Raw genomic sequence first — 26,056 nt, forward strand, 5'->3', positions numbered from 1 at the left:
TTGGAGGGAGGCGTGCTGCTGAGGGCCAAGGTAGACAAGCTCTGATCATATTCTCATCAGGAGCCATCGGCCTGCCAAAGGCCATCTTTTCAGCAATGTGTTGGTAATAATGACTGTGGTGATGTGTTGATGAGCTCCAAACAACAGGATGCAGCACAGACAGAGTACTTCTGCAGCTGCTAGCAGTGTTATCTCTACTGTGTGTAGCAGGATATCACATTTTAAAAGCCTGAGAAACAATTTGGTATCTGTTTTTATTTCCCAAAATAGTCACATATAATGAAATTATATAATAAAGCAATAAACATAAATGGAAAAAGGTGAGGGGAGAGTAAAATAAGAAATAAAAAGACTATAAAGATATCTTTTGGAATGTTAGCTTTGGATATATATATAGGTTTCAGGTTTTCTGATGCCAACATTCTTCCATCCGAACATTATCTCTATGGATGGCGAAACAAGTTGACTCCAGTGTTTCAGCTAGAATTGTTCATTTTTTTCAGGGATCACTTGGTGTCCATTTTCTGTCCAAACTCCTTGATGGTGTCCGTGGCCTTGTCCGCAGCTTTTCCTATGGCTGATTGAGTCTGTCTGCCAGCTTCTTGAGCAGCTTGAAAGAGTCAGAGTGAAGCAGAAGATAAACATTCAGAAAGTGAAAAACAACACAAATCATTAGGCTGAAGAAAGCTTGATTATCAAACTTCTGTTATCAACTCACATGCAAACTTAGGTGTGTAAGCATATATTTTACGTGTGTATATCTAAAAGCCCATATCCAAAACATTTAATTTAGGTTATCATTCCATTCCTGCAGCATTTTGAGGATTCAGCCTCTAAAAGCACTCTCAGCTGAGCTAAATTTGAGTGAATGAAATGATGATGATTATAGTAATTCCAGTATTAACTGAGAGATGAGAGCAGCTTTTTTAAATCCTCTGACAGCTTGAGTTACTCTAACTCCTATCTACTCATAATAATATATCCATTGACACATAATGAAGCTTCAAAGATAGAAGAGTGTGCACTTTACCCATGTTGGCTGTTTCTTTGGAGGAGTCTGCCACCTGCTGCACAGCCTCTTGAGCTGCCTGCACTGGAAACACAACACATGGATTTACAGTGTCTGACCTCAGGGGGAGGGAAACTAGTGCAGTTACCGCTTTTGCTTTTTACGTCAACTCATTGTAAAAACTCTAAAATGATCTCAACGTCCTTTAGCCTACATGTTAAAGAAAATTGTCCATGATTTATCGTTGTGTTTAATCCATCAAGTTCGTTTTTTAAACTAAGAAAGACAAGCCATGGTAAAAATAAAAGCCTTTTCTCTGTCTGCCAGACTTTACGGCTCTGTGTTATCTTATAACTGTAGTTCTGTACCTGCAGTGTCTGTGACTCCCTTTGCGGCCGAGTGGCTCGTGCTTTTCAGGCTCTCAAAGGACTTCTTAAACGAGGCCATGGCTCCTGTCTTTGTCCCTGCACACATCCGTCTGAGCCAACAGCAGCGGGGTCTGCTGTTTAATACCCTCTGTTTGAGCCCGACACAACCGAGCCTGCACGTTCCAGCCGGATTAACCCAAACAAAACCCACCCAAAGAGGCCCGATCAGACTGGCATCCCAACTATGGCAGCGTCCTGCCAAAGGGCCAGAGCCCGCTCAGCAGATTTCACACATCCTGTAATCAACTCCCAGACAAGAGTGAGCAAAAAAGGAAACATGCGAGGACGATGCACAACAGATCCTCATTTAGACCAACAGGCAGAAAAAAACAGAACTGGTTACAAGAGGTTTAAAATCTAATGAGTTATCAATGCCAAAAGTGAGTTTAAATATTATCAAACAACACTAACAGGTGGTTTCTTTTTTTTACTTTTTATTTACAGAGGAATGTATGTCTGGCTTAACACATAAACCTTTATATTGACAAGTCCTGCAATTTAAAGCACATATTGATGTGACAACCATTATGATTTCAAGACATAATATATTGACTTTAACTTGTTAAAATCTTCAGTACAGATAATCACACACACGCACACACACACAAACATGTATACTCTGTCCATTTCTAACAGATAGTTTACTGGAATGATTTCACAAGCAACTATAAAGATACAATGTAAAAAACTCTTACTTCAAAAATGTTTAAATAAATCTCCAAAGAAATGCAAAAAGAAAGAACCCACAAACAGGCATTGTCGACACTTAAGAGGATATTACTGTTTTCATATCTGCTTGCAACCGGACATATTTATTTTTTTCCACTCCCAAGTCTCATTGGAAGATGATGAACATCTATTGCACGTTTCTAAATACAGATACACACAAGCACAAAGTCACAAGCCCTGGCTCTGGTCTCATTTCATTGGGAGGGAATCAAGGAAATGAGACAGAGAGGACAAATCTTACATCTTAATAAATACCTACACCCGACACATTACATTAATAACATGACATTTACAATATATAATAAAAGATTTGTCTTGAAGGAAGAACATTTTTCAGTGGGAATGCTTCTTTTTTGTTGTTTTTTTGCAACGGGAGTATAATTGTAATAGTTTCAGCGTTTGTCCTTTTTATCTTTAGAAATATTATTGTGCTGCTGGTTGGATGGTGGCTTGGACTGATGCTTTTATGCTTCTGGCTCGTAGTCCTGGCTCTCCTGGGAAAAAGCAGAAGCGATATTAGAGGAACAGGCAGGTCATATCTGCAGCACAGAGAAGCTCAAGGTTAAATTTAACAGAGCGAGGCTGGAATTACAACTTAAACACATGAAATTCAACTTAAATCAGTTTAAGAAGAATACATGGCAGAGAGCTTATGGTAACACATGATGTCACTCCATCACAGCTGTAAATTGCTGATTCAGTATCTCTCTCAAGCCTGCAGAGGGCAGCACAAGCCTACACCAACACCAGGAGTCGTGAGCACATTCCCAGCATCCTTGTAAACCTGCATACGCCTCCTCCACGCACATGATCATAAAAAAAAAAAAAACACAGCCTCCAGGAATGTGCTATAGTCTTAGGTCATCTGGTGAAACCAAGAGTGATACTGGGTGAGATGGATTTTTATCTCCAAATCCTCCCTGAGAAGGCCTGCTTCACTCTGCAGCACTCTTGACTCCATATTTACAGCATTGCAGGGAGACCCTGACATTACCCACAATGCATGGAGGCAGAGCGCGTCATCACCACACCCATTCAGACGGCGCTCGCATATCGCTGGTGTAGCAAAGGATGGGGGAGGGGCAAGAGATGCGGAGGAGTAGGGGAGAGATGGAGGAGGACATGGATGACCCAAGCTACTGCCTCTGAGAAATTCACTTTTAATTTGCATCTTACGGAATATCTCCGTTTTATTCCTTTAACGGATTAACGCAATAATCCACTGATGGAGGCTGTAAGCAGGAATGGAAAGAAAATCCGACCAAATGCACTGAGTAAATTGAACATTATTAGGATCTCAAATGAAATTTTCCTTAAACTGAAAGCAGAATATTCTGCGTAGTTTAATATTCGGTGAGAATACAAAAGGCTTCAAAAACATAACTTGTGTTGTGCCTTAAATCATTTTACATACTAGTAAACAATCCTTTCAACATTCTGTGCATTGTGTGATATTTTTATTTACTCTTAGCTATTTAAAACCTGTTTTCAAGGCAATAGGTTATGCACAGTGTGTCTCGCCCCTGACAGCCAAATTCCAAAAATAACCATCTGTGTCAGACTCACATCCTTCCTCCACGCACACACACCGACACACAACCAATGCTCTGTGTAGGTAGGTGGTGCTATATTCACTGTACTTGCTATGTGGCAATTGGCTTGTTAAGCTCTCTGTTGTCATTTTCAGAATTACCTCAGCGTGAGAGGGAATGTTTGTGTGGGACAGAAGTGGAGGCCAAGTGTGGAGCGCTATTCAAATGCAATACAGCTGAAATGTGTGACCATGCACAGCTGGTGAATACTGATGAGCCTCCATCTACTGTAAGTGAATGGACTCCTCCCTGACTGCAGTACTTTTTTACAAAACATACAAAAAGCTATTTGCAATAAAACCATATAGTTCAATTTAAACCCAGAGACACAAGACGCTTTAATGTAGAACAGAGACATGTATGTGCTTTGTGTCGCGTAGGCTGATTACCTGCTGGGTCTCATCATATGTCTCCCCTTCTGGCTCCAGCATTGCCTCTCCCTGGCCCTCCATGGCCTCCTGCCCATACTCCTCAGGCTGCAGAGAGAGGGAGAAAGAAAAGATCTACTGTAACAGAAGCAACTATACATATTTGTAGTAAACATGAACTTAAAGGATAAGGCTGTTGTTACTCTGGGTTATATGCCTTTCATGTTTCATCATTGCATTCGTGTCACAGAGCTAAGCATTCAATTTTCTGAACAATAAATACCAGACGATCTTTGAAAAACCCAGAAGGTGGTTTAACACCTCTGTTCTGAAGGTTTTCTCAGGATCTGTCTGTTGCACATTAATAAAGATTTTTTTTATTGTAGTTCCTAATCCAAAAAATGGAATATTATAGAAAGTAGCATCAATATACACAAATATAAGTGACATAAATCTGTATGTTAGAGCAAGGACTTCTGTCATTTCCGGCTACCATCTTTATTTGGATTCGGAAACAGAATTGCAACTGGGGAACCGGGTTAAAAATCTTTTTTATTGTGCAGGTAACAGAATATTCTTTCATTCAGAGGATCCAGGAAATACCTTCAGAACAGTAACAAGTGTTGTTAAATGACCTTGTGGGTTTTAGCTCTAGGGATAGCAATGTCTTTTCCACCACTCCAGACTGAAATATCTTCTTATTTCCATAAAATGTGGTACAGACATTCATGTGCCCCTCGGGATAAATCGTAATAACTCTGGATATTCCCTTTTCATATGGCACCATCATCAGGTCAAAAATGTGTTCAATATTTTGATTTATGTTCAAATGTGTGCAAACTAATTAGCAAGTGTTGGTATGCTAACATATTAAACTACGATGTCGAACCTTAACATTACACCTGCTTTACATCAATTAGCATTTTCATTGTGAGCACATATGTTGACATTTAGCCCAAACACACACAGCCAAAGTACAGCCTCACAGAGCCACTAGCACGGCCTTGTTTGCCAGTTATTTAATATTTGTAAAACCGGATTATGTGATAGTAATAGAAGAAGACGCAAAAACTGGGGTTAAAAACACCAAAACCAGTCTCTCAGTAAGTCTCGCACCTATGCAGTTAGTTTGAAGACGTAAGACTTTAAAAATAGGTTCATAAAAAAAACAGGAGGTAATGTGTTATTGGGCACTATTTTTAGCTACAGACTAATAGACGTTTGGTGCTCTAGAGAGTCTCTACAGAAGCAGGACGGTGTATGTGGGTTGAAGGAGTATGTCACCAAATGCAATGTGGCTCACTAATGTGTCTTTTGGACAACAATGGAAGCACACAGGAATATCAGGCTTTGGATAAGAAGACTTGTTGGGAGGATCAAATCATTGTTGGTTTGGGTCTTTTCTTGGTTTTCATTGACAATGAGAAAAATATAGAATTTCACCAACCTTAATATTTAGGTAACACTGAAAACCTAATCTAAAACTCTGATATCTTGACACTGTGCATTAACCACAGTAGGTGTAAACAAACTGTGTCTCCTTCTGAGAGTTCCTGAATCAGACAGTTCCCCGTTATTGCTATACCTGCTACTACAAGCCCTGAAAACAAAGCTAGTGGGTCACTGGGACCGCACATTTATTTATAAACCCATCACTAATCAAGTCAATTAGGTCAGAGAAGAACAGACCATAATCCTCTGTACTGTATCAAGCTGGTGTGCTTTAGGCCCACCGACATGATTAGCATGGCCTTAAATGCTAACAATGGGAAACAACCATAAAGACCTAATCAGGGGGATCATTGCCTGAGAAAACGTGAACATGAAAAAGGCTGTTTATGTGGTTATAACAGAGGAGGAAGTTTTGTGTCTGATTTGAATTCAGTCAAGGCTTGAGCACAAGAGAAGCCTCCTGTTCAGACCATGTGGTCTCACTTAAAAAGATAATTTAAAATCATGTTTTTGTAAAGTGAAATATATTATTGTGTGAATGGTTGAGTAAGTGCAACTTTAAATTGCAAAAATACTGGCCAGTGTGTCTTTAAAATACCTGCAGCATGCAGTTTATCAGTGTGGATGTAGAGCCCAGGCTGAGCTAGAGCTGAACAAAAAGTAGCGCTGCACATGTGCTATCAACAGTTTAACAATCTGTTGTCATGGTGTTAAAATGAATAGTTTTATCATTCAGACAGTGCCTTCCAGAAGCCTATTAGAGCAGGCTATCAGATTTACTAGATTAGAAATTAAGTGGAGAGGGTCCAACTCTGAAGGATGAAGGCTTAGGACAGGATGGGGACCTCTGTCCTAAGATGGGGACAGTCTGACAGAGATAGACAAAATGTCAACATGCTGACATTGCATGAACAGACCATTTAATAAAGATCACTCTAATTTCCAAGCTTGGTCTATATGTTCATATATGCTATGTTCCCATGCTCTATGTTTGTGGAAAGCCAAAATGTTCCAGCTCTCGCCTCGCATCTACAGCATCACAGTGTGTACAAACTGATGTGAGATGTGACATTAGCAGAGATTTTTAGGTGGTCAGATTACAATAACAGCACAATTGAGTGTTGAAGAGAGCTGATAGTCCCGCAGAGAGATAGTTTAGACAATTTAAAAGCACCTGAACAGTTAAAGAGGCTATGTATATTATAGACTGTGTGCAAAGCAGACTGTGTGGAGCAACAATTCATCCTCAGGAACTCTCAAGATTCCTCCAATAAAACAAGTGTAAAACAAAGCCTTAATCCACTTAAGTTTTCCGTTTATATTTTGAAGCAGAGTCACGCAGTGGAGCGTTCTCTTCAATTCTTGCGATAAAGCAGAGATGAGAAACATGTTTTTAACTTGACACACAAGTAAATTACTGCAGCATAAAAAAAAGATCCCGTTTCCTCTGGTAAGATACATTTAGGTACAGTAAATGTCCTTGCTGACAGCAGATGAATAAAACAGATGATATGTGGACTAGTAACTGTTTTAGAGTAACGCAGATTCATCAACCTTATTCCTGTTGTAAATCTGGCTCGGGAACAATGACCATGCTGTCCAGACTTTAATGAACACAACATACAGCAAGTAGCCAACTGATGTTTCCTTTTGTCTTTCACTGTTTGGGAACAGGGTGTTTACCAGGCATGGACCTTATAAAGAAAGACACCATTGGGTTGCATTGTGGGGAATGTAGGATCCTCTGTTTTTAGAGCTGCACTGTCACATCTTTGTCCTGTGAGTCACCAACTTTGTGGAAGTCAGACATTAAATTGCCGAAATGCCCTTTTAAATAACCATTTGTCAATTTGGAGCACAAAGGATGTCTTTGAATGCCTCTTGTTATTTAGTATATCTGCAGCGCTACCATATCTTTACATTATATAAGAAGATGTATGGGTTAGGTAAAGTTGCAAAACCATTATTGTACTGTCTATGACCTATTATTACCCTCTGAGAAGGTTTAAAATATTTAAAGTATTAAACTGAAGCAATTACTCAGATAAAATAGTTACTATTATATCAATCAAAAATATATAGATGGATGCAGCCCTAGTTGTATATACTCAAAAATCCAATAAAATGCAATACTGACCACAGATATATATTATATTAAACTTTTAAATATGCAAATTTGCAACATGTCAATCGCAAATCATGAGGGCCAACTGATTTCCTGTGGGTGTGCATGAACACACTTAAACACTTTGTCTGATAACAGGAACACACTGATGACACTAAAACGGTGTGGAGCTGACCGTGACCGGAATAATGTACGTACATTCATGTCAGTAGGGAACTCGTCCTTTTTCCCCAGGCCGGTGGCAGCAACAATGTTCCCAACTGCTCCAGTGGTCCTCTCAGCCACTGCAGAGACACACACACACACACAATCATGTACACACACGCATGTAACATTATCTCAACAGATTAAAAGCATGCACATGATGTTAGCCCTCTTTTGTTTCTCAATTGATTATCGTACATAATCACTCCTTACACATACCCTCTACAACACACAACCCCCCCCGGCATTTTCCAGTTAGGAGTACGTGTCTCATCACTGTAATGAATCTAAGCTTCTTACTGCTACAGTTCACTCACCTGTGCCCACGCTGTCTTTGGCCTTGTTACCTGAATTAACAACAAAAAACAACGTGTTAGAGAAGGTGTGTGGTTTTTGTCTGTACTTCACTTGCCTGAAACTAACCACTGAAGCACTTTTGTTAATTTCATTGTGAAATTAACAAAAGTATTTGCAGTCAGACTTGGAGCCTGCCTTGCACCATTTCTGAGCTACCAGCTATTTTTCCAGCTTGACAGGTTAAATTTCATCTACCTGACAGCATGAAACACTGATGCTACAGTAGCCCGACATGACAAAATGCAGTATTAATTCAAAGATACAGCACTGCAGCATCCTGTTCATAACTGCTCAAATGATATACTGTGACATGTAACATGATTAACTTTGAACTGTCAACACCAACCAGTTAGTTTTCAAAAAAGTAATACAATATCAATTTTATTTCTTTTATTCAGTTGGCCACAGATCCATAGGTACTAGAGAACAATCCCAGCTGCAGCACTTTGGTTTCTTGGTACTTTTATTGTGAGGAGTTATCAAACTCTGCATTGTTCTGTTCAATTCTCTGACCTTTGGCAGATATCATCAAGCTATACTGTACTCCATCGAGCTGTTTGGGCAATCTACTGTATGCCCACTGGTCCTGATCACTCAAGCCTTGTCATCCTCTCTATTGTGCAGCAGTCGCATGCCTTATAGGTCCTTAAGGGCCTTTAAAGGCTTACCGAGGAGAGACGAAATGATGATAAAGTGCATAACTGCCACTACAAAAGGCGAGCCTCAAAGCAAAACATACATCTGAGGAATGCATCCACTAAGCATCGGCTTTGGTGAAATGCTACAGCACTATGTCGACAGTAACACAAATGGATAATAGCTGCGGGTCAGAATTTGGTAATATTAATAATTACAGTTTAATTTAACAAAGATAGTATTTTAATGATAATTTTTATTTCAAGCTCATTAGGATTGTGTAAATTAAACTGTACAAATGAGCTCTTATGCTGCCGCTGTTATGGTGTTACAAAAGTAATAACATTCAGTTTAAAGTAGCACTGTGTAAGTACTCCACTGTGTTATAGTAGGCAGAGCACATAGATGCTCAATGAATTACTTGTGACATTAAATGGCATCTCGTACAGCAGGGTTTTCTCACTTCCGGCTCTCATTCTTGCCTTACTCAGGCTGACTGCTCAGCTCAGCTGGGTGGGCGGACTGCAGCAGCGGCAGCTGTCAAAAGGTAGGCCACAGACCTATCAGATCACTCTCACCCCTCCTCCAAGACGAGCCTTCAAGCAAATCATACGCAGCTTTCTAGGGCACCACCATGCTCAACAAGCAGCACAGAGAAGATACAGAAACGCTCCTTTCCCTCCCTGTGTCACGAAGGCAAAAAGCAAGATGAGACATGCCATCGAGAACACCAAAATGAGCCTGCACGTGTTTTTGATTGCATCCTGACATGTTTTGGCTCTTGTGATGAGTGACAGGCACACAGTGTTACATTTGTAACGTTACTGGATTTCATCTCAATGCAGATACATCTGACAACTTCTTAAACATCCAACACACTTGAATGCATCCAAAGCATACTGTGAACCACCAGCAGGGGTGTCACAGGAAATCTGGGCACTCTGCCAACAGCTCAACAACTGACAAAAAAAATATCTGTAATGGCTGGCAGGTTCCAGGGCCTGGGTCCAGCTTTGAGACCCCTGAGTCATCTAGCACTCCACCATTCACCCCTAACAGAGCTGGCCAATATGGAAGACATGATTTTTCACAAACATTGTGGTGTTTCGAATTATAGATATGCAGTTGGTGAAATACATAAAATCACATTAAATATAATAAAACAAATCATGTTCATCACACTTTATTAACCTTAGTATCTCAACTGGGGCCATTCTCTGCTTTTTTTTTTATCTTATGCAACTCTTTGGGATTTGGACTGTTAGTTGAACAAAACAAGCAGCCTCCATGGACTCCATGGAATGTGATAAGAATTTCTTGTTATGTTCAAACATTTTATAGACTAAATGGTAAATAATCAATAAAATAATATATAGATGAATTGCTACTTAAAATAATCATTAGACATATTAAGACCTAAACTAGAGAACCCATATTAAGTTCTCTAAAATATGGTCGATATCATTGAACATTTGAATTTATGGGGCTTAGTATAAAATATTTAGACAAAAGAACTGGTTAGCATTGGTTATAATGCCATTACAATTTCATTTTTTTCATAATGATTTGACACCATTAAAGAGTAATCGTGAATTATTACCCAGCAACACAGATTATTAAATTATGCATGATACTGCCTTTTAAATGAAGCTGTGAAAAACAGTAATGTGATGACTGTGAAAGTTGGTCTTTTTTAAAAAGATGATCAAAGAGATTGAAACAAGGTTTTTGTCAGTTTCCACCGTACCTTTGCCCAGCTGCTTGCTAACCTCGTTCTACCTCCATGTCACATGTCTTTATTTAAATTTAAAAATGATCTAAAGAAAGTGACATAGACTGGGCCAGTGATCTAAGGCACACACTTGGCATTGTATTGTTAAAATTGTGACACAGAGGCACTAATCTGCACAGATGTCTGTATGGGTGTCCATTACAACTCGAGATGCACCATAAAAGACAAAAACAGAGACCTTTATCCAGTTTGTCTCCAGGAGTCCTGCCGGCTGGGACTGTTTTACAATCTGCTGCTGATTCCAATGCATGGACATGTTGCAAAAACTGCTCCGACCATCCTACTGCCCCACCCCCACCCCTGTTCCAATCGCCTGCCTGTAGCCTAGTCAAGTCAGACGAGAGGGCATAAGGACATTCGGGACCTCATCATCATCCACATGAAAATAACTCCTTACCCTTGTATCCTTTATAAAACTACACATAAATAACTAAAGTAATAAGTAAATATTAGATTGTTAACTTTGATACAAAGGGTAAGATAGCTGATTCTTTAAATATGGCATCAGCCTGCATAAGTAAATCAAAGATATTCATCAACTGTCAGACTGACTGATTAATTAAGTTACAGCTGTTTTAATATACTACTCTTAATTTACCAAAGGAATGCATTCAGTTGTACTTATCATGCATGTACACACATAATTTTCACTTACATCACACATAGTGTATAAAATGACTGTAGTTATACTGTGGAAGGTGTAATACTGTCATCTAGCTGTATTATGACGGTGAACAATGAGGTTCAAAACTAAGCAATACATGCAGCCTGCTGCCTGCTATTTATTGTGCCAATAAAGGAAAGGTTATTGTATAATTTCACCATTTGTTCCAAGACATATGTGAATGCTGCATGACCTAAGCCATAAAATATTCTCTCTGCTGAGTTGCTGCTGCTCCTGCATATGGCTGGAACATTAGCAGGCTCAATGGGCCTGTGTATGATTTGCACATAAAATAACCTGCAAACAGACATTGGTGATCGTCTTACCTACAAACATAACCCCTTCTTTAGTCTTTTCAGCCGCAACAGCAACTCCTTCCTTGGTCTTCTCTGCGGCCACAGCCATCCCCTCTTTCGCTCTAGACAAACCCTTCATAAACACATCCATCTTGGCCGAGCTGCTGTGGAGAGATGGACCATACCTGCTGTCAGTCACCATCACTGCTGTCACTGTGTACAGGTGCATTTGATCTTAATGATATGCATGTGTGACATCTAATATCTCTTATTCTTAATAAGCAGTTGCCCTATTGTATTCTCGAGTTTTTCTACAAAGTTCTATGGATTTCTGTAGTATATTATAAGATCCTCCATTAGTCAAAAAAGGCAGCACCGCCTCATGTGGTAGATCCTGCCAGCTGCAGTCCAGCCATCAAGCTGTAGTAAAAACCCTTGTTCACTCATGCATTCAACCCCCTTTTCACATCCTCCTCAAAGCATGAAATATTCAAAGGCAAAATCATTTCAATGAAATGGTTAATTGTGGAAGCGCTCATTAATTATTGCTCCCCTGTAATGCTACTCTCGATGGCGGCGAGATGACAGGGCTGCCCATGGGAAAAAAGGCGCAGGCCTTTTTAACGGTCGGTACAGCATATTATACTGGAAGGTGGCATGTATCGCAAAGAGCTACACAACGTTGCTGGGGGAAGGGAAGCACGATCTACACTATGATATTTGCACGCGTCACGGTTTTAACGTAGAATAGTTTGGATGTGTTTTTTTTTTTGTCCGATCACAATAGGGAAACATCAGAATAAAAACAGACAAGGCTGCAGACTAACTCGAATTAAATTCTCGCACCAGACACTCATCCGTCAGTCCCATCCTGGATGATGCAGGTCAAGTGTTAAATTACTACATGTACCACTTCACGATGTGGATAATTTCTCAAGCTTGCATCTGTGCATGCATTTCTTTGCCTTTACATTATCTCCCAGACACAAATATAATAATAATCTGATTCGGAAAGCAAGAGAAATATACAGAATGTTGGTCAAGAGCTTTAAGTTATTTTAGGCACGGTGCAAACCAGTGCCTGCCAATGACGACGCTCACATGCATGGTCCTCAAATGGTGGTGACCTCTATATGTTTCCAAATAACGATAAGAAAGGAATGCGATGGAAAAAAGAGTCCTTACCTATTTACAATTCGGTTTCAACGTATCCCCTTATGATTCAGCCGCACAGTCGCGTCACACTATCGTCTAAATGGGAGATAATTTCAAATGATCACTAGGTGGGCCTTCCTCGGGCTGATCTCCACCAACAGGGACGGCCCCCTTCACGGTGCGGCTGAGACTATCACGTCCCCCCACCCCCCCACCCCCACCGCCTCTCTCTCTCTCTCTCTCTCTCTCTCTCTCTCTCTCTCTCCCATCATCACTGGCTCCCTCCACTTGCTGACTTCTGGAATGAAGTCAACTGCTACAGCAAGGAAAATAGTATTAAAGAAAGAAATGTCATCAAGTACAATAATATGGACTTTTTGTTTGTAATCTGGATGCAATTAGTTGTACACACTAAATACGTGAGATAATGCTAATATGCTAATATAAATGAAAATAAAACTAGCATGTACTTTAGACTACTGGACCAACTTGACTGTTGGGTTCTTGTGTGTCTCCATTTTGAATTCAGCTTTGATACCCCACCCCTTGCACCGAAAACTGGCACCACTCTTTTTGGCTCTCATTAAGAAATGTAAGCATCATCCTATATCTGTGTATAATATAGTCATATAGCTTATTGCAACAGTTGTTTTATAAAGTAGACTATAAACTCTCAGGAGGTGGAAGACGTTTAAAATCAACTATCCCACTTCTGTGTGGTGTGTGCAAAGTGCTATTAGTGACACGCATAGAACTGCACTGAAACAGGAATGTGATCAGAGGGTGATACCATTTTGTGTAAGAGATGGGGGTGGGTTGATTCAGCTTTAAGCATTAAGACTGTGTTGTATTGATTTTTTTGGACCAGCTATAGGGAAGTTAATGGCTGCTTTGAAAAGACAGATGTAGGCTATAAAGTCAGTCGATCCAGTATATTTTATACTAAAACAATTCAACAATATCAGAGTTGGGTTACTTAATGTTTGCATATTTTAAACACCAAGTGTCGGTCCTTGGAGTCACAATGGGGGGTTTCTGGTCTGCATATTTAATTGAAATTGAAGGATAAGCGGTCACGAGCCCGTGAGCTGTTGCCCAGCGAACGTGCCTCAGCCAATCAGAGCAGCGAACGTGCCTCAGATCGAATCGATTCCCCTCGTGTAGATGATCGAACATTCTATGAGGTCATCGTGCTTTCTAGAGGACCAAACTAGAGCCAGAGAAGGTTAATACACGTACATTGCGCTGATACTACACGCTTCACCGTACAGACTTACAGCTTCTGCAAAGGGTTAAGTACCGCCCCTTCCCTTTTTTAAACCCCCGTCTGACGTAAGCGCAGTGACGTCATCCTCGTTGTCGTGGGCGAGTGATTGAGAAACCCTCCTTCTTCTCCCCCAACTCCCCCGTTGAGTTTGAGGAATTCCCAGATAGCTGCCCCTCCTTGAATTGTCATGTACTGTCTCATCTGGTCCCAGCGAGCGTGAGTAGCCAGGATGTGGCTTTGGCTTTTGGATCTGGCCACCATGTGCCAGGAGGAGGTAACTTATCAAAGTATGACAACCACAATGTCCCACAAAGACAACATGACAAACTGTAACATTCACCTTACATGTATTAGTTTCTTCAGGAAATTGACCTATGGCTTTGTAGGGCAACATGGTGTAAAACAGTCCTCTTGACCTTATTTTTCACACACCCGTTAATTACATACTTAGTGTGACTTGTGAGTGACCACGAATGCATCTTATGTCCGCTTTAAACAGTAAGTAAAAAGCTTCATCATCCACTGAGTCCCAGCCAGGCGCTCTCCAGGGTCCTGAGGTGAAGTGTGTCTCTGTCTGTGGTGCTGATCTCCTGCAGCTGACATTACATAGTCCTGCAAGGGTAGGGTGCGAGAAAAGAGGTCAGCAATGTCTTCCATCAACACATTTCAAGAAAACATTACATACAGTTAAACAGTTGTCTTTTACAGCCCAGAGGTGTAGTGGATGAATTTAGTGTCTTGGTTTGTACTTGTGATCCACATCTGCCCTCTTGTGGTCTTTTGTGATAAAAGTATGCTAATCATTTAGCATTTACAGCATCCTTCACTGAAACTGCATATGAAAATGACACGTAAGAGCTGTTTGAGACCAGTTATGCTCTTATAATAATACAGATACAGATAGGAGCATTACCATAGCATTACCCAATTTATCTGATTACTTAGAACAACATCATCATTCATTTATTATTAATAACATTAATGGATGTTTGCACATGCATTTTAATATAAAGAACATTGAGTTTAATTTTAATCAAATGTGCTATATACACACAATTGTCTAGACCCGAAGAGCTGTTTCAACAATCATTACCACTTCTATGTTGATGATTAGGCTCAAGGAATAACTAGTATTTTTCAAAATTATACCACCATTTCCTTATCCCTAGTTAACCCATCCCATGCACTTGTAGAGCTGAGAGGGTGGAAAAAATGTTCATAGCAATGAATCATAGTCAAAAAAATGCATAATGTACTGAATTATAACTAAACCAACATTTCACATTTAGATTCTAATCTTCTTCTTAAAATACTGCGATGAAATAAAAAGAAATGTAATAATGTGCTAGTTACATATTCACTGTCAAAAAAGAAAGACAAAACATTCTTTGAGCTAGAAACAAAACTAGGCTAGCCTACTTTATGTATTTTAGAATCACAGGACGCAGCTGAGCCTCAGCAGCAAGCAGGGGGTCTGCAGATTCATCGAGCTGTAAGTTACTCTCCTCAAAGTAAAGTACATATTATATGCCCCCCCCAAAAAGGTCTATGGTCTAGGTCTAAAGGTCTCTGAAAAGATGTCAAATCTAGTGACACAGTTGCTAAAATGTAGAAGCCCTACTGCGTTGTGCATGCTCCTTTTAACAATGTGTGTCAGTTAGTAAAAAACATTCACTCTCCTACACTTTAAAAATGACTCACAGAGTCAATTTACCAGGTTCAATACACGTCATAAATATTAGGTTATGCCATATTGACTTGTCTTAATAGATTCCAGTTCCAGTAATTATCTCAAGAATAATTTTCAGGTTTAGTCACACACATCCTGATTAGTGAAGCTTTTGATGAGATATGAACAGCCACATTCAGATGAGCATAAGTAGACTGTACATCTGCGGCTAAGGTGACTAATGATTGTGGGAGTAAGTGTTGAAATGGATGCTAAGATCTCAGACCCATGACTCAGCTAAGATACATTCATGAAAAGACACGCTACAAGTCTCCATCATGTAACTTCATTCAAAGGATTCTGGAGTGTTAACTCAAACACAATGCATGCTGGGAATACTGGACAAAAGCATTTGCCAAATGAATGTAATATCATGTAAAGCATACTAAGAAGCTAACAAATGTTTGCAATGTAATCACAAGTTATAATTGATTGTGTGAATTTACAGTGTTCTACGTCAAAGTGTCTGTGTGGCCGTTGCCTGATAGAAAAGCTGCCCAGTCTGCATCCTTAAAGCAATCAGTATCTTTAGGGCCTTGTATCGATAGCTTTTATAGATGATTCACGAGACATAACCATAAGCATTAAACCTCATTTCAGTTTAAATGGTTAATGTTAAGCTTTAGAAAAGTTCACATTCATGGGACTAATTCCAGTAAACACTATTGGACTTGTTGCCTCTTGGCTCCCCTCTGTGAAAAAATCCTAAAACCCCAGTTAGCAGGATTTTAATGATCAGCACCTTGTAAAGCCGCCTCTCAGCAGGTTTACCTTACTTGAATTAGAGGAGCTTGCTGTTTGTTATTTAAGAGTCTGGCATTCAGCCTTTGAGGGCTTGGTTTTCCAATCCATTTAACAAATACTCTTTTACTACACTACATTAACTTGCACAACACTTTTATAGAAAACAACCCATAGTGAACTGCAGTGCATCTGAAATCAAAATCCTGAAAATTGAATAATAGCTGCTGCTTAACCTACAGTTTTTGCAGAAGATATGCTCAGTGGTCCATGGCAGAAGAGTGAGGTTGCACAGGTTGGTGCCCAGTTGTTAAAGAGAGAATGAGTAGCAGGGCATGTCTGAAGTAGACAGTATAAGATCCACACATCCAAAAATAAAAAGTGATTCACCATGTGTTACATTCTGGGAAATAAAATGTTCCCCGTGCAGTTCCAAAATCGCTAACACAGACAGATTTTTCTGCGTCAGTCGGCAGTGGTCCCTTCAGCCCCCAGTGAACCCGCCTTTATCTATCACGGCTTCTTTACGACCCTGAGCTCCTGCATGATGCTTTTCCTTTTACAGATCCATTGAGTGGAGTCAGTCAGTCACGGCAAGCATTATATAATTCCAATCAATCTGAGTTATAAAATCTTGACATAGGCCGAGGCCGCGCTACAGCTGAAATTTACAGCTGTTTAGATTGCAAGTCATTTCCCTGTGGCATGTGCATACACAGTGCATCTGCCTTCTGGAGCCGAGTGAAAATAAAACCCTGCCTGTGAGACTTCAGACCTGAGTTTTACGCCCTCTTTGAAGCAATCATGAATGTTTGGGTATATTTACTGCATCAGATTGCATTAATATTGTTTAGTCTACTGTAAACTGTAAAAAAAAAAAAAATAAGGGAGGGGGAGTGCAGGCTGCAGGTCTTTGAGTAGAAAACATTCTTGACGTCTTTAAGAATGATGAATAAACCAGCAAAGCGGCCCTTACTACCTCAAGGTGGCAGCAGAGACTGTTTATCCTCTCAAGGGGTGTGATTACTATTCACAGCACTAACCAGGGTACATATCAATCCAGGACATTCATGAATCGATTCAGTTCAATGTATACCCACAGTTCCAGAGAATGAAATGTTTACTTGTATGTGAGAGTACCGTTCGGAGCTTGAGCGTAGCTGTTATTAGACACTGCAGGATGCTGCTGTCATTACCTTAAACAGTCTTAGCTCTCTCTCTCTCTCTCTCTCTCTCTGTGCGTCTCTGTGCATATGTGCGACCAGCAACTTCAGCATCAACATCCAAAATGGCTAAGACTGAACTCCCATCTCATATTTAAGACACTGATGTAAAAGCTAAATTTGTTTATGTATTTGTCATCACGTGTACTGTCAACTAATCTCACTATTGATGTCATAATGTACCCTGTTTACTGCCAGAAAGGATTTGCACTCAATTTGTGCTTTGTTTATTACACATGTCTGTATTTGTCACAAAGAACGTTGCTGTGACCTTTCCCTATCTCTTAATAAACACACACGCTTTTGATAATGTGTGTTAATTTATGTAATATTTGTTGTTAACATATTTGTTTAAGTGATCCTTTATCCGCTGCATGCATTATAAACACTGTGGGCATGTGTATAGTCTGCTGATCGAACTATCCTTTGGGTATAATAACAGATATACTAGAATTAAAGGCATTATGCTAATTGTACATACAAAGTGCTCAAAGCTATTCTCCATCTTCTTTATGCATGCAGGCTTAATTCAATGATTCTGTGCGAGAGCACTTTCACCAATGGTTGAACTCAATATACAGCACCTGAATGTAAGCCAAGCTATACAGATTAACAATGTGACATACTGGAAGCCATATTGCAATTATGTCATAGCAATTTGTTAAACTGTCCCAGGGCTGACTGCATGGACAGAGGGATAACTTATGGTTAGTGTGTGCCTGCATGTGTGTGTTTGTCTGTGTGTGAATTTGCTCCTTAGAGGAAAGGTTGTACATTTTTCTTTTCTTTGTCAATTTTTGCCAGTTATATAAACCCATCCCAGCTGGCTGGTTGCCTGCACAATTGCCTGCTATTAATGTTGATGCATAATTGCATTACATAATGTGTTGTGCTGTCTTTTAGAGGAGTAAAACAGCTGCGGCTATTGGCTGTCTCTGCTGTGCACAGAGTCAAGCATTCTCCTCTTGTACACTGCCAGACAACAGCCCAATCATAAATGGGAGCTGTCACAGGTCGTTGTCAATTTTAAACCATATCAATGGGGCTTTTGTAACTGCTAAAGCACTTCGATATATTTTGTCAATGAATTGTAAGATTTTAAGTCTGGGGAGATTCGATTCATTTATATTCCTTTATCAGACTGCTGCTAATTTAAACACAGCAGTCGTACAATGTCATCAGTGACAGACAGAGAAATCAATCTTTGTTATAGAGAGAGAAAGAGACAGAGAGGAGGGGACCGAAGGAGAGTCGAGTATTTGCTGCGACTGGTTTTGCCAGTTGGTTCCCCAGCAGATGGTAGTGCAGCATCACAGAGGAGCATCTCTCGGAACAGGATGAAAATGGTGCAGGAGACGAGCTGTCTGAAAATGAACGCTGCAGATTCTGAGGTACGAACCTTAATGGGATAATAGGGTAATATCTTACCTACACCATCACTTTGCAAGGCAGCACATTAAAAAAAAGAAAAGAGAAAAAAAAGACAGACTCACGAATGACAGCAGTATATCTTTCAACATCACCCATATGGTGTACCCAGGGGGACGGTTAAAAGTGGAGCACATTGATAGCCGGGGTGCAATGAACGTATGTGCGTATGGCTGCACTTCTGAATCCAGTCACTTAGGTAAATGAATCCAGGATTGAGTGCAATCATAAGATTCAAACTGCAGTTTAAATACTTGATACGGCAGGGGCAAAGACATCCAGTTGGGTTTACTGAAAGCAAACAAGGAGCAGAGCAAATGTCAAATGTGCTTAAATGTGATAAGTCAAAAGTGTTTACAAGGGCTTCATTTGCATCACAAAGAGCACGCAGTGGGATTTGTGATTTTTTTGTGTGTGTCATCAAACACTGCTTTGTTGTGCATAGTGCTGGCAGGTGACATCACAGTTATTTTCATGTCAAAAATATAGCATTCTCTACCTGTTACAAGGCTGAACCACTGCGATTTCAGATTTGGCCTTTTCAAATTTGCCACACCGTAAGTGCATGTTGAAGCGAGATCAAAGTGGCTGATTCATCCGAGTTTCCAATTGCCTTTGCCCCTAAACACGAAGTCAGGTATTGTTTCTGTGCTGTATTGCATGCCATTTGGGAAATATCTTGGCTGTCTTTTAGTTCTATACTGGAAGGGGTGCACTCTCAAAAGTGCTTGAAGACAGTGAAGTGAAGAAAGTTTGTCATGCTGTAGCAAGTACAAAATAGGCTCAGAACAGCGATTGGCCATATAAAACAATGAATTCAGCTTAAGTTTTCAGTGCTCACTAAAATGGAAGTAGAAGGCAGGATGTCACGAGCTGGTGATGGAGGTTGTAAGCCAAATTTATTAACAAGAACAGAGGAGTTTTTAAGGTGGAACATGTCTCGCCATATATGTTCTGACAAAAAATATCACCGCTGGAAAAATCAGCCACAAGTTCTAAGGCAAAACTGTCTCCTTTGAAGTCCTGCAGAATGGCTCTCATCAGATGAGAGCTCGGCAGACTGAGACATCCAGCGTATAAAAAATGCTGTGATTGGGAACCTGGTAAGCTAATGAGTTTGCACTTCTATCTTCTCAATTTGTACAGGCTTTTGTGCCAGGGCCTTTGAGGCTTTTCTGTGCCAAGTTTTGTAATAGTGTTCTCATTGTTCGCCTGAGAATCTGACACTTTTTTTCATGAAACTTAGGGGGAATCCATCTCCAAACTTTTTCACATGGGAAAGACAAGGAGGCCGAGAAAAGCACTGTGAATTATGGATATTGCTGCAGTGAAATTAAGATGACAAAGAAATGGCAGGGAAAAAAAGAATCCTGTCTTAAAAGGCTCCAAAGGAAGGATATTTCACAGCTGCATCTGAGCTGCAATGCGGCGTAACAAGTCATAAGTAGTTCTTGTTAAAGACTTATGAAACCATATTGCTCATTCCTCCTTCCCCTCTCCCCGTGTCAGCCTGCAATACTGAACTCCGCCAATCTTATTGCCAATAACCATCTGTAACTATTAGCAATTGGCTCCTCAAATAATGTGTACATTACAGTCACATTTTTCCTGTCAGAGTTGTTGCTATAGAAGTGAAATTATTTAAGGCTGGTTGTGTCTCCCTCCCGCTCTCTCTCTGTCTCCCTCTTTCTCTTCTGGTTTGTCTCTGTCTAAGCAGACCGCATAACCATCTGATAAATGAGCTACAAATGAGAAAGGGGTTTTTACACGTGGGAGTTGTACAAATTATTGGGAGGGCAGTGACCACAGTGCTTATTTGAGCTTAAGATGCAGGCTGTTGAGATTTGCTGCGAGCAAATCTAGAGGCTGGTTGAGTCTTCAGGCATGTCCAATCCTATCCATTCAACCATTAATGCCTGAGAGTAGACCAGAGGAAACATTACAGCCCTCAGATCAACTATAAAGCAGAGAGACCAGGGTCCCTTTACTCCTCGAACTCACTGCTCTCTTTTCCCAGCCTTGGTAAAAATTCAATAATTCTTACACATGACAGGGCAGTACAGAACACTCTCCATATCCTTCTCCTCGCTATTTTAAACTACTGTGCACTCAGCAGTTTAGTTTTTTAATTATAGCTAATATTGATGTAGTAATCAGCTGTCTGGGGAGTTTGGGCTAAACATGCAGCACTGAGCAGATAGCACACATTATCACATTATGCACTTTGCTTTGTATGCAAATATCTCTTTACCGGCATATATTCTATGGGTCAAACTACTGAAGAGAAAGATAAAATTAAAACAAATGCCTCCCATATAAATGTAAGAATTCTTTGGTACAGTACAGGAGTACAGTACATACAGACCCCACATCGCTGTCTGTGATTCACAGACACACACATAAACATGCCCAGTAATTCTATGAGGCTCAAGGTTGTCGTGCTTATTGAATATATCAACTTAACCACTGATGTCATTGATCAAAAAGCCAATTCCACTTCTATTATTGTGTTAGAGGGTAAAACAATTGCCAAATGACTTTGTAAGGTGCACTCACTTGGTAAACAGATCTGAGATCCATTAAAGCCTTGGAGATTATCAAGCCTCAGTCCAACAATTTGTGGAGATTGCTCTAAACACCTTGCTGGTGACCTTCCTCGTCTGGTTGAAAGTCAATGGGAAACGTGGCAAGGAGCCCGCCAGTGACACAAGCGCCCCCTGCACTTTAATTACACTGCACCTCAATGACTGGCTATTTCCTTGTCCCCTCATCTCCCTTATATCACCATGTGTCCCAATCAATACCTCAGACCCACCTATATAGTCCCGATATGCCATAGGCTTAATACCCCGCGATACTGCCGGCCACACTTAATCAGGGTATCTTTGCTCCATGATTGATATGGCATAGCGTAAACTCCATCTCATCAATATTAATGTCAGGACTTTGCTCCATGCTGTACTTTGTGGTTTACTGTAGCTGCCTCTCGCTGACCTCCGAGTGAGGAACGTGGATGTTTTCCATGTGCTTAATCATAATGCACAGTGCCTACTGCATTGATAGGTTAATGTACCCGAGAGGATCAATGCAGTCTTGAGGACGTCTAGTACAACAGACATTTAAAGGTTCGGGAAAGGCTTTAACAATGAGTGCAGTCTGTCTATGTTAGGATCTCGATCCAGCTTAATTAAATGGGGTTGTGTAAGGTCTGGCGACTAGTCTGATGAGTTACTGCAGATAATTGGCGAAAGCAACTGTTCTAAAGAATGCAAATTCAACCCGGAGCTCATTGAGAGCACATAAACAATATTTTCTACTGATTATGGAAAACTTATTTCTAAAGATCAGCGTCAGTTCAATACTTTCTGAAAAGCAGGAGCTATAATGAATGTTTGCAACCTATGGAGTCCTGAAACAGATTAAACTCAAAGCTGTTTCCATCACAGTTATATAATGTTTCAGTGATATTCAGGGTATTTGAAGATATCTGAGCCCGATCCTTGAATAACACTGACTGGCAAGGGATCAACAGTCGAAGCATTCTTGTACTGGTAATCTCCATAAAACTTTATGCAAATATGCTAAGGAAAAAACGGATAGGCTTTTTGCCTCACATGGAAAACTCAGCAATAATTGAAAAACAAGTCAGAAACTATTTTCATCCCTCTGTGTCAAGTTAATGTTTTCAATCTGGTATTTGAAGGGAGTGTGTGTGGTGTGTGACCATTATAACGTGTTTCTTTAGCTCTTTCCAAAACATTTTTAAAATTACACCTGGGTAACTGTATCTTTGTCCTCCGAAGGGGAAGAAGTCTCCGCATGGATACAGAGAAAAACATTTGCTCCCAATGAATAAATGATGAAAGGAAACGAGGTGCTTGCATTAATTTGCCAAGCATAAAATGCAGAACATTTCACAGAGTTTTAAGCCAAGGTTTTTTGGGGGATCATTTACCTCACGGCGAGGAGTTACAATATGCAGCCAAATATAGCAACACTTTGGTCAGGAAACTTTAAAAATGCAGTGTACTTGACAGTAAATGAAATGGAAAACAACCTATAACCTTTTTATTTTTTAAGAGATGGTGGTGAATCCAAATGTAAACCAAGAAGAAGTAAGAGGAGTATGTTTTAAACAGAAAGAAAAATAATCCATAAGGAGTCATCCAATTCACATAAATTGAAGAAATATGTTCTTTTCATTCTTCGTCTGTGCATCTTACCTTTTTCTGAATCTGTGTGCATGCCAATGTTCATATATACCTGTAAAAAAAATCACACTTATATGTGACAGCTTTACTGAAATGTTCTAGTATAGTGACACTGTAGTTCCTGTACTGCTGCAGAGCCGATGAAGACAGTACTCACACAATTTACAGAAGACCACTGAGCATCTGCAGGACAATTGTCTTTTATTTCCCAGTGCCTGGCAAGCCACAGCAGAGCTTTACGGTCCAAGAACTGGAAAGCTGCTGCCTATTCTTGGTGGAGACCTGAAAGCAAACACAGTCGTGTGCCAGTGGCTGGTCAGTGCGATGTGGTCATTTATCTTTAGAGGACAAGCCATATTGTAAATCTGACTATAAAGATGTTGAATTAGATCTCTTGCTAAACAGCACTGCACAATAATAATTAATATGTAGCCCTGGGCCTGTGTTTTAGCAGGGGTTCACACCTATGTTGCCAGTGCAGAAATGCCCAAAGCAGACCTGAGTTAATTTGCCTGCAATATTGCATTATCTCAGCCTGAACAAACAGCTGTGTTCCTGTGCTTCAGTGCTGAGGAATATCTTTCTTCGGACAAAATCCTGATAATGTAGGTAAACATTTTAACACCCTTTTTCTTGGCAATGGTTTGAGAGAGCAGAATAAATAATAAGAGCAATGATCTGTCCCACATGGAAAATTATTTGTGACTATGAAGTATTACATCACTTAACGGTAAGACTTAGGAAAAAAAAAACTTAATTAGCGCCTCCAGAGAGCAGAAACAGATCCAACATTTCAAGGGTAACACTCAGCCAAAATCTCAGCCAATATATTATCTCTCACATTAGCTGGTACCCTGCTGCAAGAGAGCACTCTTTTCATTTAGAGATATACAATATGGCAGGAGATGATGAATAAATGTAAGTCCTGGTAGCAAGCCCAAATGTTTTCCATGTTTAATTAACCAAGCTGCCAACGAGCTACTCATACTCTACTTTTACCCGAGTCAGGCTTGTGTCATACCACCATTATGTGTGTTCACGGCTGCATTTCATGTCAGAAACTAGAGGAAGGCAGCATCTTTGTTTTCTATTTCTATTACTTTCTATTACCAAAGGGAAGAACTGCTATGGTGCACGCTGACCTTTTCAAAGTGGGACTTCTATGGCTTAGATGTGTTTCATACGGCTCCTGGTTTGTCTTAATTGGCATGTGATTGCCTGTCATGAGTCATCACAGGAATGCTGAATGTTCTTTCAGTGTCAGTCTCTGTGTGCAAACACTTGGATCCAACAGATGGCAACATTGTTCCTTCATCATCGGAACAGGTTACTTGGCAAACTGCCAGTGAGGTATGGGTGCATCGACAAACCCTACAAAATAAAAACAGCCATCAAATACAAGTGTGGGCGATGACGATGTGACTAATTGTTGCCATGGTGATCTGGTCTTTCAGATAACGTCTAACAGTGAGGGAAAGGGAGAGAGCTGAAAAGTGAAAGGAAGCGGGGTGAGGGGGGGAGAGGGTGAAAGAAAAAGAGCACTTATGTTCCATGTGGGAGAGGAGAAAGGAGAGAAGTGACCCTATAATACAAAGTCAATTCAATGTCCACCCAGTCAATTCAGTGATTCAGTGATTCCTTCATCGTGTCAGAGTCTCACTTCTCATTCTGCAATCACCATCACCAAGGTTATTGCTAGTAAGGGTTTGTCTTTGTGTTTTGCTTTAGCTCTTTGTACACCAAATGAGTCACAAGTTGCTAAGATGAAAGAGCCAAGACAGTGTTTTACATAAACATAAGTTCAATTATATTTATGAAATGCCTGTAAAAGTAGGTAAATGTAGGCCTATCCAAAATGATCACAGTCAAAAAGCCCTCTTGTACAATTTTTCTAAAAGTAAAAAAATGACAGGCACATTCTAATTCTAGCTGACAAAAAAAATGGATTTATACCTGCCACAAGCTGCAGTTTGCAGAATGCACTTATCCCTTCAGTCACCTCCAGGATCCTTTCATCAGGCTTTGTCTACGACCGAGGTAGCATGGCTGGCGTGTGTGCGCTGCTCGCTCAAGCAGTGTTACCCCACAGCGAGTGCCGAGTCAGTGTCTGCGGTGTTAATGTTGTGCCAGGGAGAGACGCCTGGCCACAGAATTTTGCATCAGCCATTCCTTTTGTTTAACAGGACAATGAACACTGGATGCTAGTAAATGCAAGACAGAGAAAGTGAGGGGGAAAAGATAGAGAGCATAAAAAGGAAGAGGCTCTTCATTTCAACAGCATAACGTCACCCCTGTCTTTGTTAAGAAACTGACTAATCCGGTTTTCCCCGTGGCCAAGGTCAGCTCTTTAATAAGGCAGATATAAATCACCACTGGGTTCACATTTCCCCTGGGCGCTATCTGAGACCCTGCAGCACTGTTGTCTTATGTATTATCACAGGGGAGCTGCCAGTGGTGTGGCAAACTACTCGGAGCTGTGGCTTGTCACAGCACTGTGTGTCATATGACAACCTGCTACCTGGCAATAGTTTCCACTGGGGCTGAGCGATAAGAGGGGTGCTGCAGATAAGATGTCTCCTATTCTGGATGTGCCAGGAGCCCATGCCATTTACAAGGGAGGAACTGATCATTTTTAAAGAAGTGTTAGGAC

The 26,056-nt window shown here is 40.4% G+C and overlaps 1 protein-coding gene and 1 long non-coding RNA gene across 3 annotated transcripts; both read right to left on the reverse strand.

The window, feature by feature from the left end:
• Window positions 1-1,858: 1,858 nt before the first annotated feature.
• sncb (synuclein, beta) lies at window positions 1,859-13,002 on the reverse strand. The gene is made up of 6 exons (XM_038700337.1): window positions 12,838-13,002; window positions 11,683-11,816; window positions 8,225-8,254; window positions 7,902-7,987; window positions 4,148-4,234; window positions 1,859-2,660 (listed from the first exon to the last, which is right to left on the reverse strand). Exons 2-6 carry the CDS (start codon window positions 11,801-11,803, stop codon window positions 2,631-2,633), a joined length of 354 nt encoding a protein of 117 aa, XP_038556265.1. The 5' UTR covers window positions 11,804-11,816; window positions 12,838-13,002; the 3' UTR covers window positions 1,859-2,630.
• Window positions 13,003-14,404: 1,402 nt separating this feature from the next.
• On the reverse strand, window positions 14,405-25,598 carry LOC119888993. Of its 2 annotated transcripts, none has more exons than XR_005441979.1 (4): window positions 25,360-25,598; window positions 23,564-23,688; window positions 23,419-23,458; window positions 14,405-14,686 (listed from the first exon to the last, which is right to left on the reverse strand). It is a non-coding gene; the product is annotated as an uncharacterized LOC119888993 (long non-coding RNA). The 2 variants fall into 2 exon arrangements; XR_005441980.1 differs by lacking the exon at window positions 25,360-25,598 and adding an exon at window positions 24,549-24,761.
• Window positions 25,599-26,056: the final 458 nt, after the last annotated feature.

This window comes from Micropterus salmoides, unplaced genomic scaffold (genome assembly GCF_014851395.1).
Source record: "Micropterus salmoides isolate LMB-PRFRI ecotype aquatic unplaced genomic scaffold, ASM1485139v1 Ms_hic_scaffold_5, whole genome shotgun sequence".
Classification (NCBI taxonomy): Eukaryota; Metazoa; Chordata; class Actinopteri; order Centrarchiformes; family Centrarchidae; genus Micropterus; species Micropterus salmoides.

Excerpts from the sequence above, each read along its gene's own strand:
- sncb (XM_038700337.1), bottom strand. The coding sequence starts at position 11,803 with ATGGATGTGTTTATGAAGGGTTTGTCTAGAGCGAAAGAGGGGATGGCT. Across the intron at positions 4,235-7,901 it reads AGTTCCCTACTGACATGAAT|CCTGAGGAGTATGGGCAGGA; the intron begins GTACGTACATTA and ends CTCTCTCTGCAG. Across the intron at positions 2,661-4,147 it reads CATATGATGAGACCCAGCAG|GAGAGCCAGGACTACGAGCC; the intron begins GTAATCAGCCTA and ends GCTTTTTCCCAG.